At 39.4% G+C, this 17868-nt stretch overlaps 1 protein-coding gene across 1 annotated transcript in view; it reads left to right on the top strand.

The window, feature by feature from the left end:
- The window catches only part of SPTBN5 (spectrin beta, non-erythrocytic 5), a 90654-nt gene that overhangs the window by 10553 nt on the left and 62233 nt on the right, over window positions 1-17868 (top strand). Inside the window, exons 8-26 of the mRNA XM_066552193.1 lie at window positions 1245-1477; window positions 1922-2075; window positions 2579-2779; window positions 3914-4120; window positions 5269-5460; window positions 6187-6339; window positions 6865-6995; window positions 7665-7916; window positions 8469-8756; window positions 9401-9647; window positions 10477-10616; window positions 11603-11702; window positions 12268-12438; window positions 12527-12691; window positions 13434-13660; window positions 14190-14376; window positions 15516-15716; window positions 16740-16856; window positions 17411-17574. Of these exons, the coding sequence (XP_066408290.1) occupies window positions 1245-1477; window positions 1922-2075; window positions 2579-2779; window positions 3914-4120; window positions 5269-5460; window positions 6187-6339; window positions 6865-6995; window positions 7665-7916; window positions 8469-8756; window positions 9401-9647; window positions 10477-10616; window positions 11603-11702; window positions 12268-12438; window positions 12527-12691; window positions 13434-13660; window positions 14190-14376; window positions 15516-15716; window positions 16740-16856; window positions 17411-17574 (3530 nt within the window). The remainder of the gene's footprint in view (window positions 1-1244; window positions 1478-1921; window positions 2076-2578; window positions 2780-3913; window positions 4121-5268; window positions 5461-6186; window positions 6340-6864; window positions 6996-7664; window positions 7917-8468; window positions 8757-9400; window positions 9648-10476; window positions 10617-11602; window positions 11703-12267; window positions 12439-12526; window positions 12692-13433; window positions 13661-14189; window positions 14377-15515; window positions 15717-16739; window positions 16857-17410; window positions 17575-17868) is intronic.

Genomic DNA, 17868 nt, shown 5'->3' with positions numbered 1-17868 from the left:
GACAATTTTTACCTAGATGTCTAATTGAGCATTTTGGTTCATCATCACAGATAACTACACGAGGAAAAACAGGCTTTGCTCTAGGGGATTTCCCTAATAGGAAAGCCAGGAATCCTATTACATGGAATGTACTACAGGTTCAAGTTATATGGTAATATAAAGATGTGAAACAGTATTTTCTAAATTTACGAGTACAAAAGCAAAAGTGGAATAAACGCACTCCTGTTTCCATTCCACATTATTCTTCTGAATAGCTTCTGGAAGCTCCTGCAGTAATTTTACAGATGGGAATTAGCTCAGCCTTACAGGTATATAAGCTCATGAGAAAGAAAAGTTCCACTGTAAATGCACAGTGGTTGCTTTTGCCAAGAATTTCCAACTGTTACCAGAGTGTTAAAGCACAAACTCTTCAGCATGAGAAATAACTGGGTTCATATTGATTTTGTAATGGAAGGAAGTATGTGTACATTCTTTGCCTTGAAGACAGAAAAATCCTCATGACTACAGGTTGCTTTGTACTCAAGCTGAAAGAGTCAGCATGGTATATGAAGCTATGAATTTCAAATTAAAGATAAGAGATATCGCTAAGTTACAGATATTTCTGTCCTACTGCTAGTAGGCAAAGAATATCTAATGGTAATATTGGAACAGCAATAGTCTGAGAATATGGGAAAAGATTGGTAAGGAGAGATAGTACCCTAGGATTAATAGTTGTATCCATTGATACAATTAGGAAGGAGACAGACTGATAAGCACTTCTCACCAGTCACCAATTAACTATTATAAAGTATTTATTTTCATTATTTACATAGGCAAGTAGGCTCCTCAAATGAAAGAACATTGCAGTTAGAACATATCATAGAATGGGATATTGTGGAATTCTTCAAATACAGACTGTGAATCAATCTGCCTACAGTTGGGTCTATAGCAAAGATATATTCATTGCACCCACAAATCCTGAGACCTTGAGTGCTTCATCAGAAGATATATCTTAGATGCCTATTTGATGAGCCCATTGTTTACACTGCAACAGATCAAAACTCTGGATTGTTGCCATTAGCTTCTGGAATTGGAAAAAAAAAGTATAATTTCTCTAAATAGGCAGGTTTTTAGCTTTACCTATCTGACATTCTAGGACATTTAGAAGCTATGAGAGACAACAGGAACCTTTGAACTGATTTATTTGCACTGAGATCCTGGATGGACTCTCTGAAATTGTCTAATTTTTTCTTCTCACTTTGTAGGTGCTGGTGAATTCCCAGGATTGTGGGAAGCAGCTCCTTGAAGTAGTAGATTTGCTGCAGAATCACAACTTGGTTGACTCGCAGATCTCTTCCTATGATGACAGATTGACACACATCACCCAGAGAACAGCAGAAATCAGCAAGGACAGCACAGTTAAATCAGAATTGCTTTATGCAAAAGTTCAGATGCTTCGTCAGCTGTACCAGAACCTCACAGCTCAGAGCAAGTCACGGTAGGGCTGTGCTTGTGGCTCTGTTCTTCCTGATTAGGATGCCCAATGTGCCATTCTTTAATGAGAAGGCACAGCTTCCCAGCATTTGAAATTTTGTCATTTCTCCATTTAACAAGACATAACAAAAGCAACTCGAGTGTCTTGATTGCACTTGTGAAAGGATCACTCACTTTCATAGATGAGAAACAGATTCACTCTCAGCATTTATTATAACTTGCTTTATGAGAAGTCTGAATAGCAAATGGTTATCTCCTCATCTCCTGGAGAAAGAAGGAAATATAATTTTGTTTCTTTTGTCTTATTCCATGAATAAATCAATATATGACAAAGAGGAACTAAAGGCATTCAAATTCTCAATTTTTAAATATTTCTTCAATCAATCTACCACTGTCTTCATGGAATCTTAATTCTGACAGTCACATACTGTTTGTTTCCTTGGTTCAGTAAATCTCAGCTAGAAGAAGCCTTGAAGCTTTTTGAATTCTTCCGTGATTGCAAAGAGGAAGAATCATGGATCTCTGAGAAGTGGAAGCTGGCAAGAATGACAACATTAGGGAAAGATGTCAGCCAGATCACAGCCTCTATTCAGAAGAACAAGGTATCTTACTTTGTTGCTGGCGCCTTGTCTTTGTATTAAAGCAAGATTTTAGATCATCCATGTCTTTCAGTTCAGTCAGTGCAGCACTTATAAGAATGCTGTCAAACTAATCCTTATCTTAAGGATAAGATAATCTTTATCTTATTTCAGAGTTTGGAATTTTTAAAAAATGTATAGAGTAGGCATTTTTTTCCCAAAGAGGAGAAATAAAAGAGTATAGAAGGAATATGCTTCATACTGAAGTAGAAGTGGGCCTTCTTGTGAAGACATTGAGCTCCATACTAGCTAACTTTTGATGGGCAAAAAAAAGGTTTGCTAGTTTCTGTGTTTCTCACCTTTTTTTCCCATCCAAGAGAGATGAGGGTAAAGAGAGAAATGGTGAAAATATCAGACATGGGGCTCTTGGAAATTCTTGCATGACAGCAGCAGAGAGTAGGAGCCACTCTTTTCTCTTGGCTGGTGGAGAATGAGCTGTGCTGACATGTTTTCTGTCCTTGTGCTAGGCTCTTGAGGCAGAGTGCAATTCACACAGGGCCATATGTACAGAAGTGATGAGGAAGGGCTGGGAGCTCAGCCAGAAGAACCCCATGCGCCAGGACGACATTCTGAGGCAGACAGACAACCTCCAGAAGCTGTGGCAGCAGCTCCAAGATGAGATTGCTGATCGCAAAAGCCGCCTGCAGGCAGCAGCCCTCATCAAACAGGTAAGAGGTTCTACTGGGGTGTGTGATATGTGGGACATGCATGTAGCTCAGTTCTGCCCCATGCCCCCACGCAGAAGACAACACTGGCGGGAAAGACTTCATCTGTTGGTCTTCAAAAAGATCTCTGGCAGTGAAGTCTCAATCCTCCTGCAAGCCAGGCACATAGGAGATTTGAGCAGCTGGGAGATGCTTTAAATGTAAAAGTGCTAATAGAAATAACTCACATGACAGCACTAATGCAGAGTCTTTTTAGAGGGTGGATCAGGTACCTGTGTGACATATTTCAAAAATGAAAAAAACTTCCAAAGACCACCAACAAAAGAAACACATTGTTAGACTTAGATTGACCGTGAACTTCACAAATCCTGCAAATTGTTTGACCCTTCCATTCTGACCTACAATTTTACTCCCACAAACATTCACACATCTGCAAATAAAGAATTTGTATAAAAGCAACATTCTTAAATCATATCACATTATCTCAGGTATTCTTATTTTCTCCTTCTTAAGATTTTGCTCTGTTGTTTCCATTAAATGTTTGAACAAAACTGAACAGCTGTTTTCTTAAGAAAGTCTAAATTCTCTCTTCTCTCTATTGACACAATTATGGTGTTTTTGTTTTTCTTTGTCCCTCATTACTATGGGCATTCTTTGTTTCCTGTTGTTACTTTATTCTATGTCTCAAACCCATGTTTCACCCTTCTACAACCATAGCCAGGCAGATTGCAAATTCTGGAAAAAAGTAAACTTCTGTTGTAGACCAAGTTCATTGCTTGTTCCTTAAACAATTAGAAAATATCTGTTGGTCTTACATAGTGATGCCTACAGCATCATACATTTTATTGCTGCTGTTATGCACCACAAAGTTTTAGCTAGTTAGGAGTTTTTAAGCAGCTACATATGCAATCCTTGAATCTCTTTACTCACTATAATTCTGTGCATTAGCTGTGTTGTGAGCATGAAATACATCACGAACTTAGAGTTACCTTATCCATAGCTGTCACAACCTGGAAGTAACCTGATGGCTACAGACCTAATGGAATTTCCCCTTATTCATAATTTTACAAAGAGGAAGGAGCTGGATATAATACTTCCAGCATGAATGCAAGTGTTTTCCTCCCTGTGCTCCTTCAGTACTTTGCTGACATCGATGAAGCAGATTCGTGGCTGCGAGAAAGGCAGCCCCTTCTCGCCAGCAAGGACTACGGCAAAGATGAGTCAAGCGCCGAAGCACTGCTGCATCGTCACCTGCGCCTGGAAAAGGAGATCGCAGCCTATTCCTCCGAGATGAGGCGCCTCAAGGAGCAGGCTGACATTGCAGCACAGCAGGCTCCAGCTGCAGTAAGTAGGGAAGGGATTGTGTCACACTGTGTTGAAGAATGTAAACGAAATGGTTCTTCAATTATGTATTTTGTATTTATTTTACCCAAATAGAATATTCCAAATTAAGTTTTTAATTAGAACTGGGGGAAATTTTTTAGGCAAAAAAGAAGTTACTTGTCTGCTCATAGCACACCTAGTTACTATTCTTTGAAGTGCTAGAAATGCTCTCATCCATGTTAGTACCTCTACTGGTCCTCAGAAATACATTCTCACTGTTCATTCTCATAAAATTATTAATTTTAATAATCTTTAAAAAGCAGACATTTAATCAAAACATCCTTACAAATTCTTCTGGTACCCTAATGTAGAGAAGAACTATCCCACAACTCCAGGAGCAGCTCATTCCATCCCTTATTATTAAGACAAATGAGATGAAGTTAAGCTCTTCAGATGCCCCTCTTTTTCACTGACTAGAAAGGGAACTTTTTACCTGAAATCAGGTAAAATCATTTAATAACAGAATTCAGGGGATATGAATGAATGACACATTTCATAGTTTATGTTAAATGTCTATATTCACTCAATGTTAAGCCCAAAAATTTGAGAGCAATGGGCCTCTCTTGTGGTCTTTCCTTTACCTCATCAATCCAACATTAATTTTTATTAGAAAAATATTTTATTACTTTGCTATGAAATGTGAAAAAGCACATGACAAGATGGTGTTAATGCACAAATAGAAGTATTGATTCACTACGGCACTCACAGATTTTGAAACTGGAAGTGTTCAGGTACAGAAACATCACCACAAAGAGAACCATGAGCACAGTCAGTTGCCTTGCTTTGTTGGCACTCCTGAAAAAAAAAAGCTTCTCCAACCAAACAACTCTGATTTGGGCAGAAAATGAAAATTTTTACTGTATCAATACATTTTAAAATGAGCTGAATTAAACTTCTTCTTTAAACAAAACCAAAATATTTTTCAGGTTTTTAAATTAATTTCTCAGAATAAAACAGTGGAAACAGTTCCCAAAAAATACTGGAAGTTTTTGGTTTAAAGGGTCACAATGCTGTGATTTGAACTAGCAAATCCAAATTTTCCTTCCAAGTGAAATTTTATCCAAATCAGAAATTCTTATCCGTTGATTTTGTTAAATTTTTCTTAACAGATGACAAAGAGGGAAGCCCCAAGTGACTCAAACCAAAAGATAACTAAGCTACCATTCAGTCGAACCTGGGCAACATCTGAAACTGCATCCACTGGAACCTCAAGTCTGGATGATCATTTTCTTCCAGAGAATATCTGGAAGACCCAAGAAGAAATAGATTCACTTTATGAACATCTACAGAGCATGGCTGAGGTATAATATCCCCTTCTGCTGTGCAGTTCATGAAAAAATCCAAACCAGTGAAAAATTGAAATTAAGTGCTTTACTGGCTTCTGCTTTTCAGTTTAATAATGTGCCTCAATCCTGTTAATTCCTGTAGAACTTCAAGCCTTGAGATTATCATCGAAGTTTTGTATCAAAACAGATTTTATGTGGGCAAATTTCCCATTTATATTCCAGTATTTTAGTCCATGAAAAGCAGATTCTTTTGTGTAATCCTTTTCTTTTCCCCCCTTAATGGTTGCTTCTTGTAGCTCCTCAATCACCAGGCTTTCTTGCCTGACACCAGAAAAAATAAACTGCAACCTGTATTTTGTTAATATGCTACTTTTCGCTCACACCTGCTCTAATCATGCCCTAAAGACTGACACAAACATGTTGTATGTGACTTTTACATATTCTAGAAACTGCTGCCTTATGCCTTCAGCAAGCAGCAGCAGGTTGCACAGCAGCTTTCCTTACTGTCCAGAGGCTGAGCACCCTCCAAATTATTCTCTTATGCTTTTAAACCACTGTTTCTCTGGAAGAAATATTGTGATCTTAAAATTTCATGTTCTGTTCTCTTTCAACAGTGTCTGGGAAAACTGCTAAGGTACTAATACTATGTTTATTGTAGCTTAAATGGAAGGATCTTTTTTCTGTTGCTTCAAATGGTAAGGAGTTATTACAACAATAGTTAAGTCTTCATCTCTCTTATAGAACAGAAAAAAGGCTCTGGAGGAGATGATTGGATATTATCGCTTCTGTAGCTCTTGCGAAGAATTTCAGTCATGGATGAGAGATAAAGAGAACATTTTCCGCACTCTTCAACCACAAGCAGACAATGTGGAGGTCATGCAGCAGAAATACCAGGTATCCCTTTTTCCTCTTCCCAGATGACACCTTTTTAATCAATTTTACCTTAAGAAAAATGATAAAGTTGAGAAATTATGTTTTAGAGCCTTTTCATTTATTTCAACTTAGAGAGTCATGCATAGGCCAGATATTTCTTTTGTACAGACTATGCCAAATTACTGAAGCTGATGTGACTGTGTCCCTTTATCTTCCTGTGAACACGGTATCCTGTAAAAATACCATGGTACACAAGGATTCTTTCTGTCATTTATCTTGCATCACTTTAAAAAAGTACCAAATTATGAAAAAATCCATCAGTGCACTTGCATCACAGTGGAGTGGGACAAATGTGCACAGTGTGCACACCAGGGAGGACAGGGGGATGCAGGGGAATTGTGTGCACATGTGTGCATGGAGAAGGCAGGCAAGGGAAGAAGCCACCTGTGGAAGAGGGATATGAGTGGATGTAAGAGATGATAGAGAATTGTGTCCACAGAAACAGAAAAACCTCATGTTCTTCATTATTGTATTTTTCCATTTTAGAGATTTTTAACGGAACTGGCTGCAGGCAAAGGCCAGCTGGAAGACATTGAAAACTTAGCTGCTAAATATGGGAAGATCAGTCCCAGCAAATATTTTGAGATCCAGACTTGGATGGAAAAGATCAACATCAGGTAAAAGTGCTACTGATAAGCAGAGGATTGTGTAACAGGGATAATTGGAAAGCTGACTGTTCTAGACCCTTCTAGAAAACAGTGCCACCAACGGGAAAGGGGCAGCCCTCAGCTGGCGGTAGGCTGGCCCTGAGCTCAGTGCCATGTCTCCAGGACTGAGGGGGGCTCCTAGGACCCTGGTACCAAATTGCTTAAACTGTAGAAATTTTTGTGTGCCTGTAAAAGCACAATGTGAATTCATCCACAGGTGACGATGTTGTATTCAGAGTAGTTCTGCAGCACTGATTTGGTTACTTAAGCATCAGGGTGAGGACATACTTCACAAATCTTGAAAGGAGCATCAAACCATGTTTGACTTCACTAAGAGTATTTGGTATCTGTTGTGAATGCATTCTGGTACCATGTCACTCAGTGGGCATAGGCAGGTCCTGATTTTGACCATGGTTATTTAATTGCATTGTGTTCAGAGTGTTCTGGTCACCTGAGCAGGTCCCGATTTTGGAGATGACACTGATATGAACTTTGATGTTGTGAGGGAGTGCTGGTATTCACCCCCACCCATCCCAAACATTTAAGTCCTGATGTAATCTTTATACAAGACTCTTTCTGAACAGAAAGCAGATACAGTTCATTTATAACAATGGCTACAAATTATCATCTCACTTCAAGGTGGCAATCCATGGAAAAACTGAAGGAGGAGAAAGGCTCTGAGCTGATTGGAGTGGCTGATGTGAGGACATTTCTTCAGGACTGTCAGAGCATAGGGGTACTACTGCAAGACAAGACGGTCCAACTCAGGGATCTGGAACCAGGGAACTTGCCTGCTGGACTGGAGTCAGACAAGCGCAAACTGTACACAATTGAGAGAGAGGTCCTGGTGACAGAGAGGAAAATTGAATACTTGAGGAGTGTTGCAAAATCGTAAGGAACCTTCTTTATGTTTTCACTTTCTTTGCTAGTTCTTTAAGATCATGCTGCAAATTATGGCTATAAAGAGAAAGAGCAGCTTTTAAAGTTTCTCTTTCTAGAAAACCAAAGAACTCACTTGCCTGCTGGACTGAGCTGATTTCTCTTGAGTGTGGCTGGGTGATTGAGGAGGTGTTTTTTTCCAGACTTCACAGCTGTAGAAGGATGAATACCACAGGATTGTTTGTAGCTCTGAAAAATCCTCTCTTACTAGTGTTAGTTACCTGCTTCAAAATGTGGAGGTATCACTTAGGTCCTGAAAGAGGGTAATTAGAGGAAGCAAGGGTGATGGTAGGAGAATAGCAGATAATTGTGCAAAGGAAATTTGCACAAATAAATTTGAAATATTAAAGTTTTTTACTTAAGTTTTCAGTACATTCACAATGGGGATAAGTTGCCTTAGCTGACTTTCTTTTTAATGGAACTCTAAATATCCAAATCCATTCCTTTTAAAGAGTACTGGTTTAAGCTCTAAGTGTTCATACAGTTGAATGTATTTTATTGAAGGATCAAGGACACCAACCCTGCAGAGAGCAGGGCCATCACTGAGCAGGTAGAAAACATGGAGAGGCTTCTGGCAAAGCTCAAGCTGGAGATCCAAAAGAAGCAAGACATTCTGCAGTGGGCCCAAAACCAGCAGTCCTTCCTGCAAGACAGCCGTAGGCTCCTGCTGTGGGCAGAGGGCATTCAGGAGAAACTGAGGAGTGAAGAAATGGGTCTGGACGTGGAATCTGCAGAGCAATTGCTGAAAGAACATCAAGACCTGCTGATAGAAATTGGCTCTCAGAATGAGAGGTAGAGAGATTCTGGCAGGGTGGGCAGAGTGGGGTAATATGACAACAGTACTGTGAAAATGAAACATGTAAATCATGTATATAAATTGTGCATGAAGGTGATACCGAAATTTTATTCACATTTGCTTGAATGTTCATGACAAAAGGAGACTGCAAAACATAAAATCTTGTCAGCTTTTGCATACCTATCCTGAAGACTGGGGGAGGGGGAAGGAAGAGCTGTGTGTTTGCCGTAGTAGAATTCCACAAGCTCTCCTGACACTCTCAAAAAGTGCCATTTGTACTTTATTCCAGTACCCCATTCCTTCTCAGGCCTTATGCTTCCATTTGCCATCATTTTCAGTTCTTCTTCTGCACTGTTATGAATTTCCAGATACTGTTGGCCCTCCTTTCCCTTTAAATATGAAAGCCAGCTTATGTGGGCTTTCAGTCCAGATGGGGAAATCTCACCTACTGCCTCCAGCATGTATCCCTGAGCAATAAAACAGCTGCACTTTGTAGTGCATAACCTGCAGGGAAAAGGTAATAGGAAGGGAGGGAAACTTGGTGTATGGGTGCTGCCAAGAGAGCAAAGAGCTGTGATGAAAGAGAATTCGTATTCCCTCATGCAGTGAGGTCTCATTTTTCTTTTTGAACTCTGGGAAGATTTCTGCAGCTTGAAGAGCTTGGGCGCAAAGTAGTCCACCAACAACCCAGTTACAACAGGAGCCGAGATGTCCACCAGACCATGGAGAGACTTGCCAAGGAGAACAAAGAGCTGGAGGAAATGTGGGAAAAGCGATGGAAAAAGCTGCAGGATGGCCTGGAATTGCAGAAGTTCAATAGGGAGGGAGACCGTATCAATGCAGCCCTCTCTGGCCATGAGGCCTTTCTCCGGGGGGATGACCTTGGGGTATGGACAGCAGCTGATCTTGTTTCCTCCTGCTTCTTCTCCCCATCCAGGGAGTAGCAACAACCTTCTCTATTAAAATGGCTTCTTTATTCTTCTGATCACGGTATTTCCATGCTTGGGAACTAGACTTTCAGGATCTTATTAACATTCATATGCTCTTACTCACCTTAATGAGAACAAAGCTCATTGTCCCTCAAAAAAAATTTAAAACAGCTAGGGTTGTGATTTGTTGCTGTTTGTGCATGTCATATGGTTTATATAAAATTGACTCATCCATTAAAAAATAAGGTTTCCACTTAAACATAGTAATTTCTTTTCAAGTAAAAATGCAACTTTTTTTTTTAAAAAAAGCTTTTTATTTCATTAATTTAAGAATATTAAAGCATATGAAGCAAAAAACAAATGCAGAAAATATTCACAAAATCAGTGAAGACGGAGGTTGTGGTCTCTCACTGCCTCTTATGTTCTCAGCTGAACCCAAAACATTGATACTTTGGGATCAACTGAGTGGAATAAAGTTTTACAAGTTAGTCTTTTGTAATGCGTATCCCTACATGGGCCAGACTGGGGACATAAATTTAGAATGCAGATTTTCTTAAGAGGTGAAAATGGAACCATGATGGAAATATAGAACAGAGAAACCAAGATATGATGCAAACCTGCTGCTTGTTTGTAGCCCTGAACATCCTTGGGCTCATGCAAAATGTACACTCTATTTCCTGCCTGAGAGAGAAGGAGGAAAGTAAGGTCCAACTTTTTTTTTTTTTCACTGCTACAGACACAATAAGAGCAAGAAAAGTCCTGATCAAATTTTCTTTTTCAAATGTAGGACCATGTAGATGCTGTTCGAAGCCTGCTGAAGCAACATCAGGAATTTGAACAACTGCTGATGGCACTGAAGAGACGAGTGGAAGCGCTCAATGAAAATGGGGTGAACCTACTAGAGAGCAGGCACTTTGCATCTCATGTGTGAGTCCAAACCCATTGCTGTTTTATTTAGCTTTAATAAATGATCCAGTGTGATCATGTGAAATGAAAAATTTTCTCTGAGGAGAAATTAGTTGACCTCCAATCCACAATTTGATGGATAAGGGAGCCAAAAGGAATTATTTTCAAAAAATAGATTTCCTGTGCTCTTAGGACAAGGAGGTTAAATGTGGCATTTGGCAGAACACTAGAATAATTTGTTTTGTATGATAAATTATACATAGTGATAAAACTTCCTTAGAGTGAACTCATTAAGTGCCTACAGAAAAAGAACTCCTTAATTTGTCAGTATCACATATTAGAAACACGGTTTGCTTTCAAAAAGTTACTGAAGACTTCACAAGTAAAATTCTTCAGGAGCAGCTCCTTTGTGTTTTTGTCCAAGCTGAACTGTTAACCTGTAATTCCTTTCTCTGTGCTAGAGCCACTAGGATCTAGTAAGGGGTCCCCTTTGCAAACAAGAATTAGAAATAGAGGGTTAGAGTGGACCTCTTGGATCAGAAGACTGTGCTCTTGTGATCATAAGTGATAATGTCTTGAATACTCCCTCCACAAAATTATAAAACTGCCCTTAAGATCTGATTTCTTGCCAGCACTACTACCATTAGAAAACCATTCCAAAGCCTCATTGCACTTATACCAAAGTGGAAGTTATTAGTTAATTATAAGTAATATAACAATTATATAACTATGGAATATTCAGAGCGGAGGGAGGTCTCAGTGTTCCAGTGTATGGCTGCAGTGCACTAATGTGACACAGCCATACAAGAGGAAAATCCAGACCAGCTAGCAAGCAATACCTGCTCTCCAGGTGAGCCCAACATGGTGACGGGACAGGGCCTTATATCCCCTTTTCCTGTCAGCAAAGTTGTAGAAACTAGATTACATTTATATCACAGTCATGACTGCAGCATAAGCAAGGGAAACCAGTATTAGTACAGCATTGGACTTTCTGTTTTTCATGGTAGTATTGAAGAGAGAATGGTCACTCTCCGGAGAAGGTGGGAGCAACTGATACAAAGCAATGCCAAGCGAAAACAGAGGTTGTTGGATTCCCTACAACTACAGGTAACTGATACTGCAGATTTGGTCAGGCGTCTGTGAATTTGGAATTTTACCCTTTGTCTTAATATGAGACAAAAACTCAAACTGCTGAGCATTCCTACTACAGCTCACTTTCTCTTTGGCTATGGGACAGAGCTTTGTTTTCCAGGGAGCAGATGATGCACTGGCAATAAAACTTACAAAGCTATAACCATAGAAATTTTTTTTTAAAAAAGAGGAGATTCTGAATGAAAAATATCAACAGAATGCTTTGTCTACTGGTTAAATTTATTCTGTTCATTACTTACTATTGTTCTGGGCCTTAATAACTTAGTGCAGTTAATCAAAGTTTTGGCACCAAGCTTAGTTTCTATGCTGAGATATGAAGTTATACTGGAGGATTGGTTCTCTTCTGGTTAAAATATTCTATCAACAATGCAAAACTTCACTGACAATTACAGGCAACAGATTAGTAAATGTGGTAAAAAAGAGACCAAGAGATATTAGGATGGCTTAAAACCTCATCTATAGTTCAAGATTATACTTCTTCATTAGTTAAATCAATTTAATCCTGTTTGTTTTCTGTAAGGAGTTTAATCGTGATGCTGCTGAGCTTTTGATATGGATGGAAGAGAAGTACAAGATTGCATCAGATGAATCCTATCGAGATCCAACTAATGTTCTACGCAAGCTGAAGTGGCATGAGGCTGCTGAGAAGGAAATGTTGGCTAATGAGGAGCACTTTACAACACTGATAAAGGTGAAGGCAGCTTTGGAGCTGTTTTCCATCTTGTACCGAAATTCATAGATGCTGACTGCTAATAAAGTGATGCACTGTGTCTCTCCAGAAAGGAAATCAATTGATTCAAGACAACCATTATGCTGCAGTTTCTGTCCAGGAGAAGATGTCAGAGCTTCAGAAGAAGTGGAGGGAATTGTATGGCAAGATGATAGAGCGAGGTGACAAACTGAGACAAGCTGGACAGCAGGAACAGCTCATGGAACTGCTGCAGGTCAGGAAGTCATGAGGAACAGAGGGGAGGAATAGCCTAGGAGTCTGGTTCCTCTATTGTGTGGACACCACATAAAAGAGAATACCATCCAGATAGAAGTGGTTTTTAAGGTCTCCATTTCGTCTACAGCTCCTGGAAAGAAACCCCAATATTATACTGTCCAAGCTAACTTCAAATTTATGAGCACGATAACAGCCAGCAAAGCATCAGGCTGTTGAACTTGGGCTCAACACTGGATCTGTGTGGCCATCCTGTACTGGGAAAACAGCCCAAACTCTGTAGGGATCAGTGCTATGCACACATAACTGCTTGCCTGGAGGCAGTCTGGGGCTGCAGGCATGACACTATATTAAGCACATGGTCATCCAGTCAAATTTTATAACAAGGACAATATGCTGTGAAGCTGTTGTGAGACCACTATGAATGGAATTGCTGTTGAGTTACAGCTATAATCTGAAGTCTTTGAAGATTGTGTAACTCTTCTATATTATGTTGCTGAAGATATTTCAAAGAGACTGTTTTCAATGATGTGTTTTAGTGTTTCAGAGAGAAGAGTACTCCAAAATAGTTCACAAAACAAAATATTCCCTGAAGATGTCTCTTAGAGACATCCAGACATCATATTACCAAAAAAGGACAATTGGATTAAAAAATTGTGTCCAGGAAACTGTCATAGGGAGGGGGTGAGTGAAAGAAAGTGTTGAAAGGACAGTATGAGTGTGCTGTAATCTTTTCCTGGCAGGATGCCAAAAAGAAGATAGAGAAAATTGAGAAAGTTCTTCAGGAATCTGAGACAGGCCATGATTTGCGCTCCAGCCGTGATCTACTCAAGCAGCACAGACAGCTGGAAAATGAGACACGTGAGCTGGCAGAGAAAATGAATGCCATTGTATCTCATGCGAGGAAAATGGCCACCAATCACTTTGACTCCCAGAGGATTCTGGATGAAACACAGAAATATCTGAAAAGGTACAGTGTCCCTCTGGTTTTTGTTCCCGACCACCTCTTGTGACAAATAGCATTTTTTATTCTACCTTCTAAAAAATTCTCTTGGTTGATTAAGTTTAACCCATACTTGGGAAAGATTCTTCCTTCCAGCTGGACCTGGTCTGTACCTACACAGCTGCCTGTTGACCCACCTCAACCTTTATGACTGAACACTGCTCCTTGCCAGCCGCACTCCTCCTCTAGTCCCTTTCTTATCCCCACTTCATCCACTGCTTTGTAAGAGGTACAGTGATCCAGCATTCAATACATCACAGGACAAACCTAGGACTTTAAAAGTGTAAATAATTTTTTCTCTGCTTACATTTAGTGTTATCATGTAGGTCTGCTTGCCAAGGAATCCTTGTATGTGCAGCAGCTACTAAACATTGAAATTTATTTGCGAAGAAGCGTCCAGTGCTTCAAAATCTCCATGATGGTGTTGTTGTCTAATTCCCTTGGCAGAATGAGGAAAAAGCTTTGTTTTAACATGTATTTAATGGATGACCCCTAGGTTTGAGTCTTTGCAAGCACCTCTTTATGAGAGGCATAAGTTGCTGGAAGCTGCTGTGGATCTTTATGAGTTCTACCATTATCATGACATGGAACTGAACTGGATCAATGAGCGCTTGCCTATTGCCCATTCCACCAACTGCGGGAAGTCCTTGGATGTGGCTCAAAACCTGTTGCAAAAGCACAAGGTACCTCCTTTATTCAAGTCTTTTATAGCGTGGTTACCCACTGCACTTCACCTCAGCCTACAAACCTGCACCACCCCTGCACAGTCAAAGCTTCCAATGAGTATATTCACTGATTCCATCTCTGGTCCAGATAAAATGGTTCAGTGGATTGACGCAAATCAGCAGAGTGGTGATGATTTTCAGAACAAATACAACATTCCTGTGAGAACTGCAAAATTTGTCATATTATGGAGAATTATTAATGTGAGAAATTGCATAGCTCTTCCCATTAAAAAAGGATAAAAAAAACTAGTGCATTTGACACTACATGGAAAAGAGTAAACAAAATAAAACTATTGTAGTTTTCTGCTTATGGCTTCATTATAAATTGTATATTGAAGTTTGTGTGTACTGGATTTTCTAGGAGAGCATATAATGGGCATTTAGCAATTATCTTAAATCTCTACAGATTTTAAAATGGTCTGGACAAGCTACAGTCACTGTATTTATAAGGACAGGTTAATATTAATTTCTGGGGAGTTTGATTCTTTGTAGCAGTTCCTCACAGCCAGAGTGGTACCTCAGCTGTCCTGCACCACAAGCAATGCTGGATTTTGTAGCACCTTAATTGCAAATTTCATGAGAACATTTATAAGACCGGTGGGGAGGATTTATGGAGCAGTAGTCCAATAGTTTTCATGGTACTGATGACAGTGTCTCTCTTTGCATCATCCTCCAGCCCCTTCATCATCTTGGATATTTTATTTTTGCATCACCAGCTCAACATTTTTTTCTGATTCCACCAGCTTTTTGTCTCAGCCTGTGATCTGCTCCTTCTCCCAAATCTCCCTGACTGCTGGACAGGGGAAGGGTCAGGAGCATGGTAAAGAGAGGACTTTGGTGTAGGGAAGTTAGGGGATGTGTGCTGCTTCCTTACAGACCCTTCCCTCCTCCCTCGATGGCAGTATCAAGAGCAGAGCATTATGTGTGTGGGCTGGCGCCACTGACCAAGGCTGCAGGAATAAGACAGTCCTGGTGTCCACTTGCTATACTCTGCCCACTGTCACCAGCTGCCAGTTTTGCTTAGGATTAGGAGCACATAGAATTTACTTGTCCTCACATATCCTTTATTCTTATTTTTAATTTTCCCTCATTTCCAGGAACTGCAGGCAGAAGTGAATGCCCACAAACAGCAAGTCCAGCGGGTCCTGGATAAAGGAAAGACAATGATTATAGACCAGCACCCATCAGCTCAGAAAATAAGTGAGAAATGCCAGGAGCTTCTAACTGCCTGGCAGGGCTTGGAGACATCCTCTGAGGAAAGGATGAAGCAGCTGCAGCACTCAGTTGGCTTCCAGGAGGTACAAATTAAAGCAATAAGCTTGCACAGTAGCTTCTTCAGACAAACAAGAGGACCATAATGCTAAAGTGAATAAAAACCCAGCTTTGCTGGGACTGGTATTCTCTCCAGCTGCTTGAGGCCAGACTTATGGGAATAGAGGTCTGGACTGCACAGCTGAATGCAGCTCCCACTCTCCGCCTGCTGCCTTACAGGTTCCCTTGGGTTCTATACCCATCCCATATAGCTGTGCACAGAACACACATTTCTCCCAGTAGTAGCTCCTTTCTCTGTATCTTTACACAGTCTCAGGCTTCAGCTTATTGATGTAATGAATCCTGAACTGGCCCTTCATACTGGAGAATTATGACATGGAAATCAGAAAAGAGGATTCTTTACCTGTTCCATGCAACAATTTTCCAGGCAATAAAATGATACTGAGGAACAGATGCCCTCAAATACTCTCAGATACTCTCAGAACAAGTTAGGAGTTTGACTTTATTCTTTTCAATAGGCTTCTGGACCTTCACATTTATCCTGTTTAAAAAAATTAAAATTAAAAATGGCATGCAAATATTTATATCGATAATCCAAGTTTTCTGTTATCAGTGGGTCATTTAGGAGGTCAGTTACTCAGGTGGTACATGCAGTTTTGTAGAAATAAACAGCATTTGCATGGAGTTCACAGCCCCAGTTAAAGTATATTCCATTCGATCATCTGGCCTTTATTTCCTCTATATATGAACACACTTGTCAGAACCGTAGACTTTATGAAGCCTGATTCTTACAGTGATTTGAACTTCTCAGGCAGAGGAAGTAGAAATGTCCCACTGATATTATACACTTAGTTTTCCTGCACTGAAATCTTCCATCTGTGATCTCTTCATTATTTTATGATTTCACAGAGAATAGTGAATTAAATATTAAATAAAACTTTACAGTAAGTCTTACAGTGCACCATCTATTTAGAATTTATTAGGTAAGAAAAAAAATGTCATTAATGTTTTGAAAGTTGAAGCTTATTTGTTTTCTCTTTAACTGATAGTTTTTAATGAATATATCAGACCTGGAGGCTTGGATAGCAGAAAAATATCCACTTGTGACAAGCAAGGACTACGGTAAAGATGAAGATGGAACACTGAAACTCATCAAGAAACATAAGGTATTTCTCTGCCTAAATTCTGTGGGCTAGCCTGATCTTTTGGTCCCTCTGCAGTCATAAAATTGTTTGTCTTATTGGTAGTTGAGTGCCCAGGCATCTACAACATTTTGCATCGATATATATCTACATATGGGTAGATTGATAGAAGAGATCAGTGCAGTTTACTAACTTGGTTGGTAAAATGTAGTTTGGGGGAAAAGGAGGATGGTGAATATTCTCATATTCCTCTGAGGCCAAATCTGACTATCTGCTTTTCAGTTTCAACAGATGTGTGCAGAAGCCTTGTAAGTTTTTCCTAAAATCAAAGATACAGATAAAGTATTAATCCAGGAATACTTTTCTCTACCTAATATTCCATCAGGGAATTCTAATTGTCTTTATTCATTTAATTGGTTTGAATTTCTGTACAATTTTTTTAAAATGTTGCTAGAAAGTCTTGGAAATGTCCCATCCTTCCCAAAAATATTTCTTTTTCAGTCACTACACCCTAGGCTGTTCACAGGCAGTGGCTATCTCGGACAACTGGCTCTCAATTCACTGTTTTTCTTTGTCAGGCACTGGAGCATGAGATTGCCATTTACCAAGATTTGTTGAAAGAACTGAGTGGAAGTGCTCAAACTCTTCCTCTTGTGGGCTCCATCCAGTATATTGAGGTTGATGCACCAAAGGAACAAGTTCATTCAAGACTTCAGGAGCTGCAGGAGCTAGCAGCAGCAAGGTACAAATCAGAACTCCCCCTTGGATCCTAGATTAGATTCAAAGCCCACTGAAATCAATAAAGGATATCTCCAGTTACTTCACTGGAATTTATATTCATTATATTATAAATAAGTAATTTATTATAATTATAATTATAATTATAATTATAATTATAATTATAATTATAATTATAATTATAATTATAATTATAATATTGTTCTTGTTATTAATTTTATTTTACTTCTACATTTTATAATTAAATTATATTATCTCTTTTTTAAATTCTATTTAGGAAATTGCTTGTTTCTATATT

Source organism: Molothrus aeneus, chromosome 6 (genome assembly GCF_037042795.1).
Source record: "Molothrus aeneus isolate 106 chromosome 6, BPBGC_Maene_1.0, whole genome shotgun sequence".
Taxonomy (NCBI): Eukaryota; Metazoa; Chordata; class Aves; order Passeriformes; family Icteridae; genus Molothrus; species Molothrus aeneus.
Note: the sequence above shows the minus strand (reverse complement) of the source record. Positions and strands in the feature narration are given on the sequence as shown.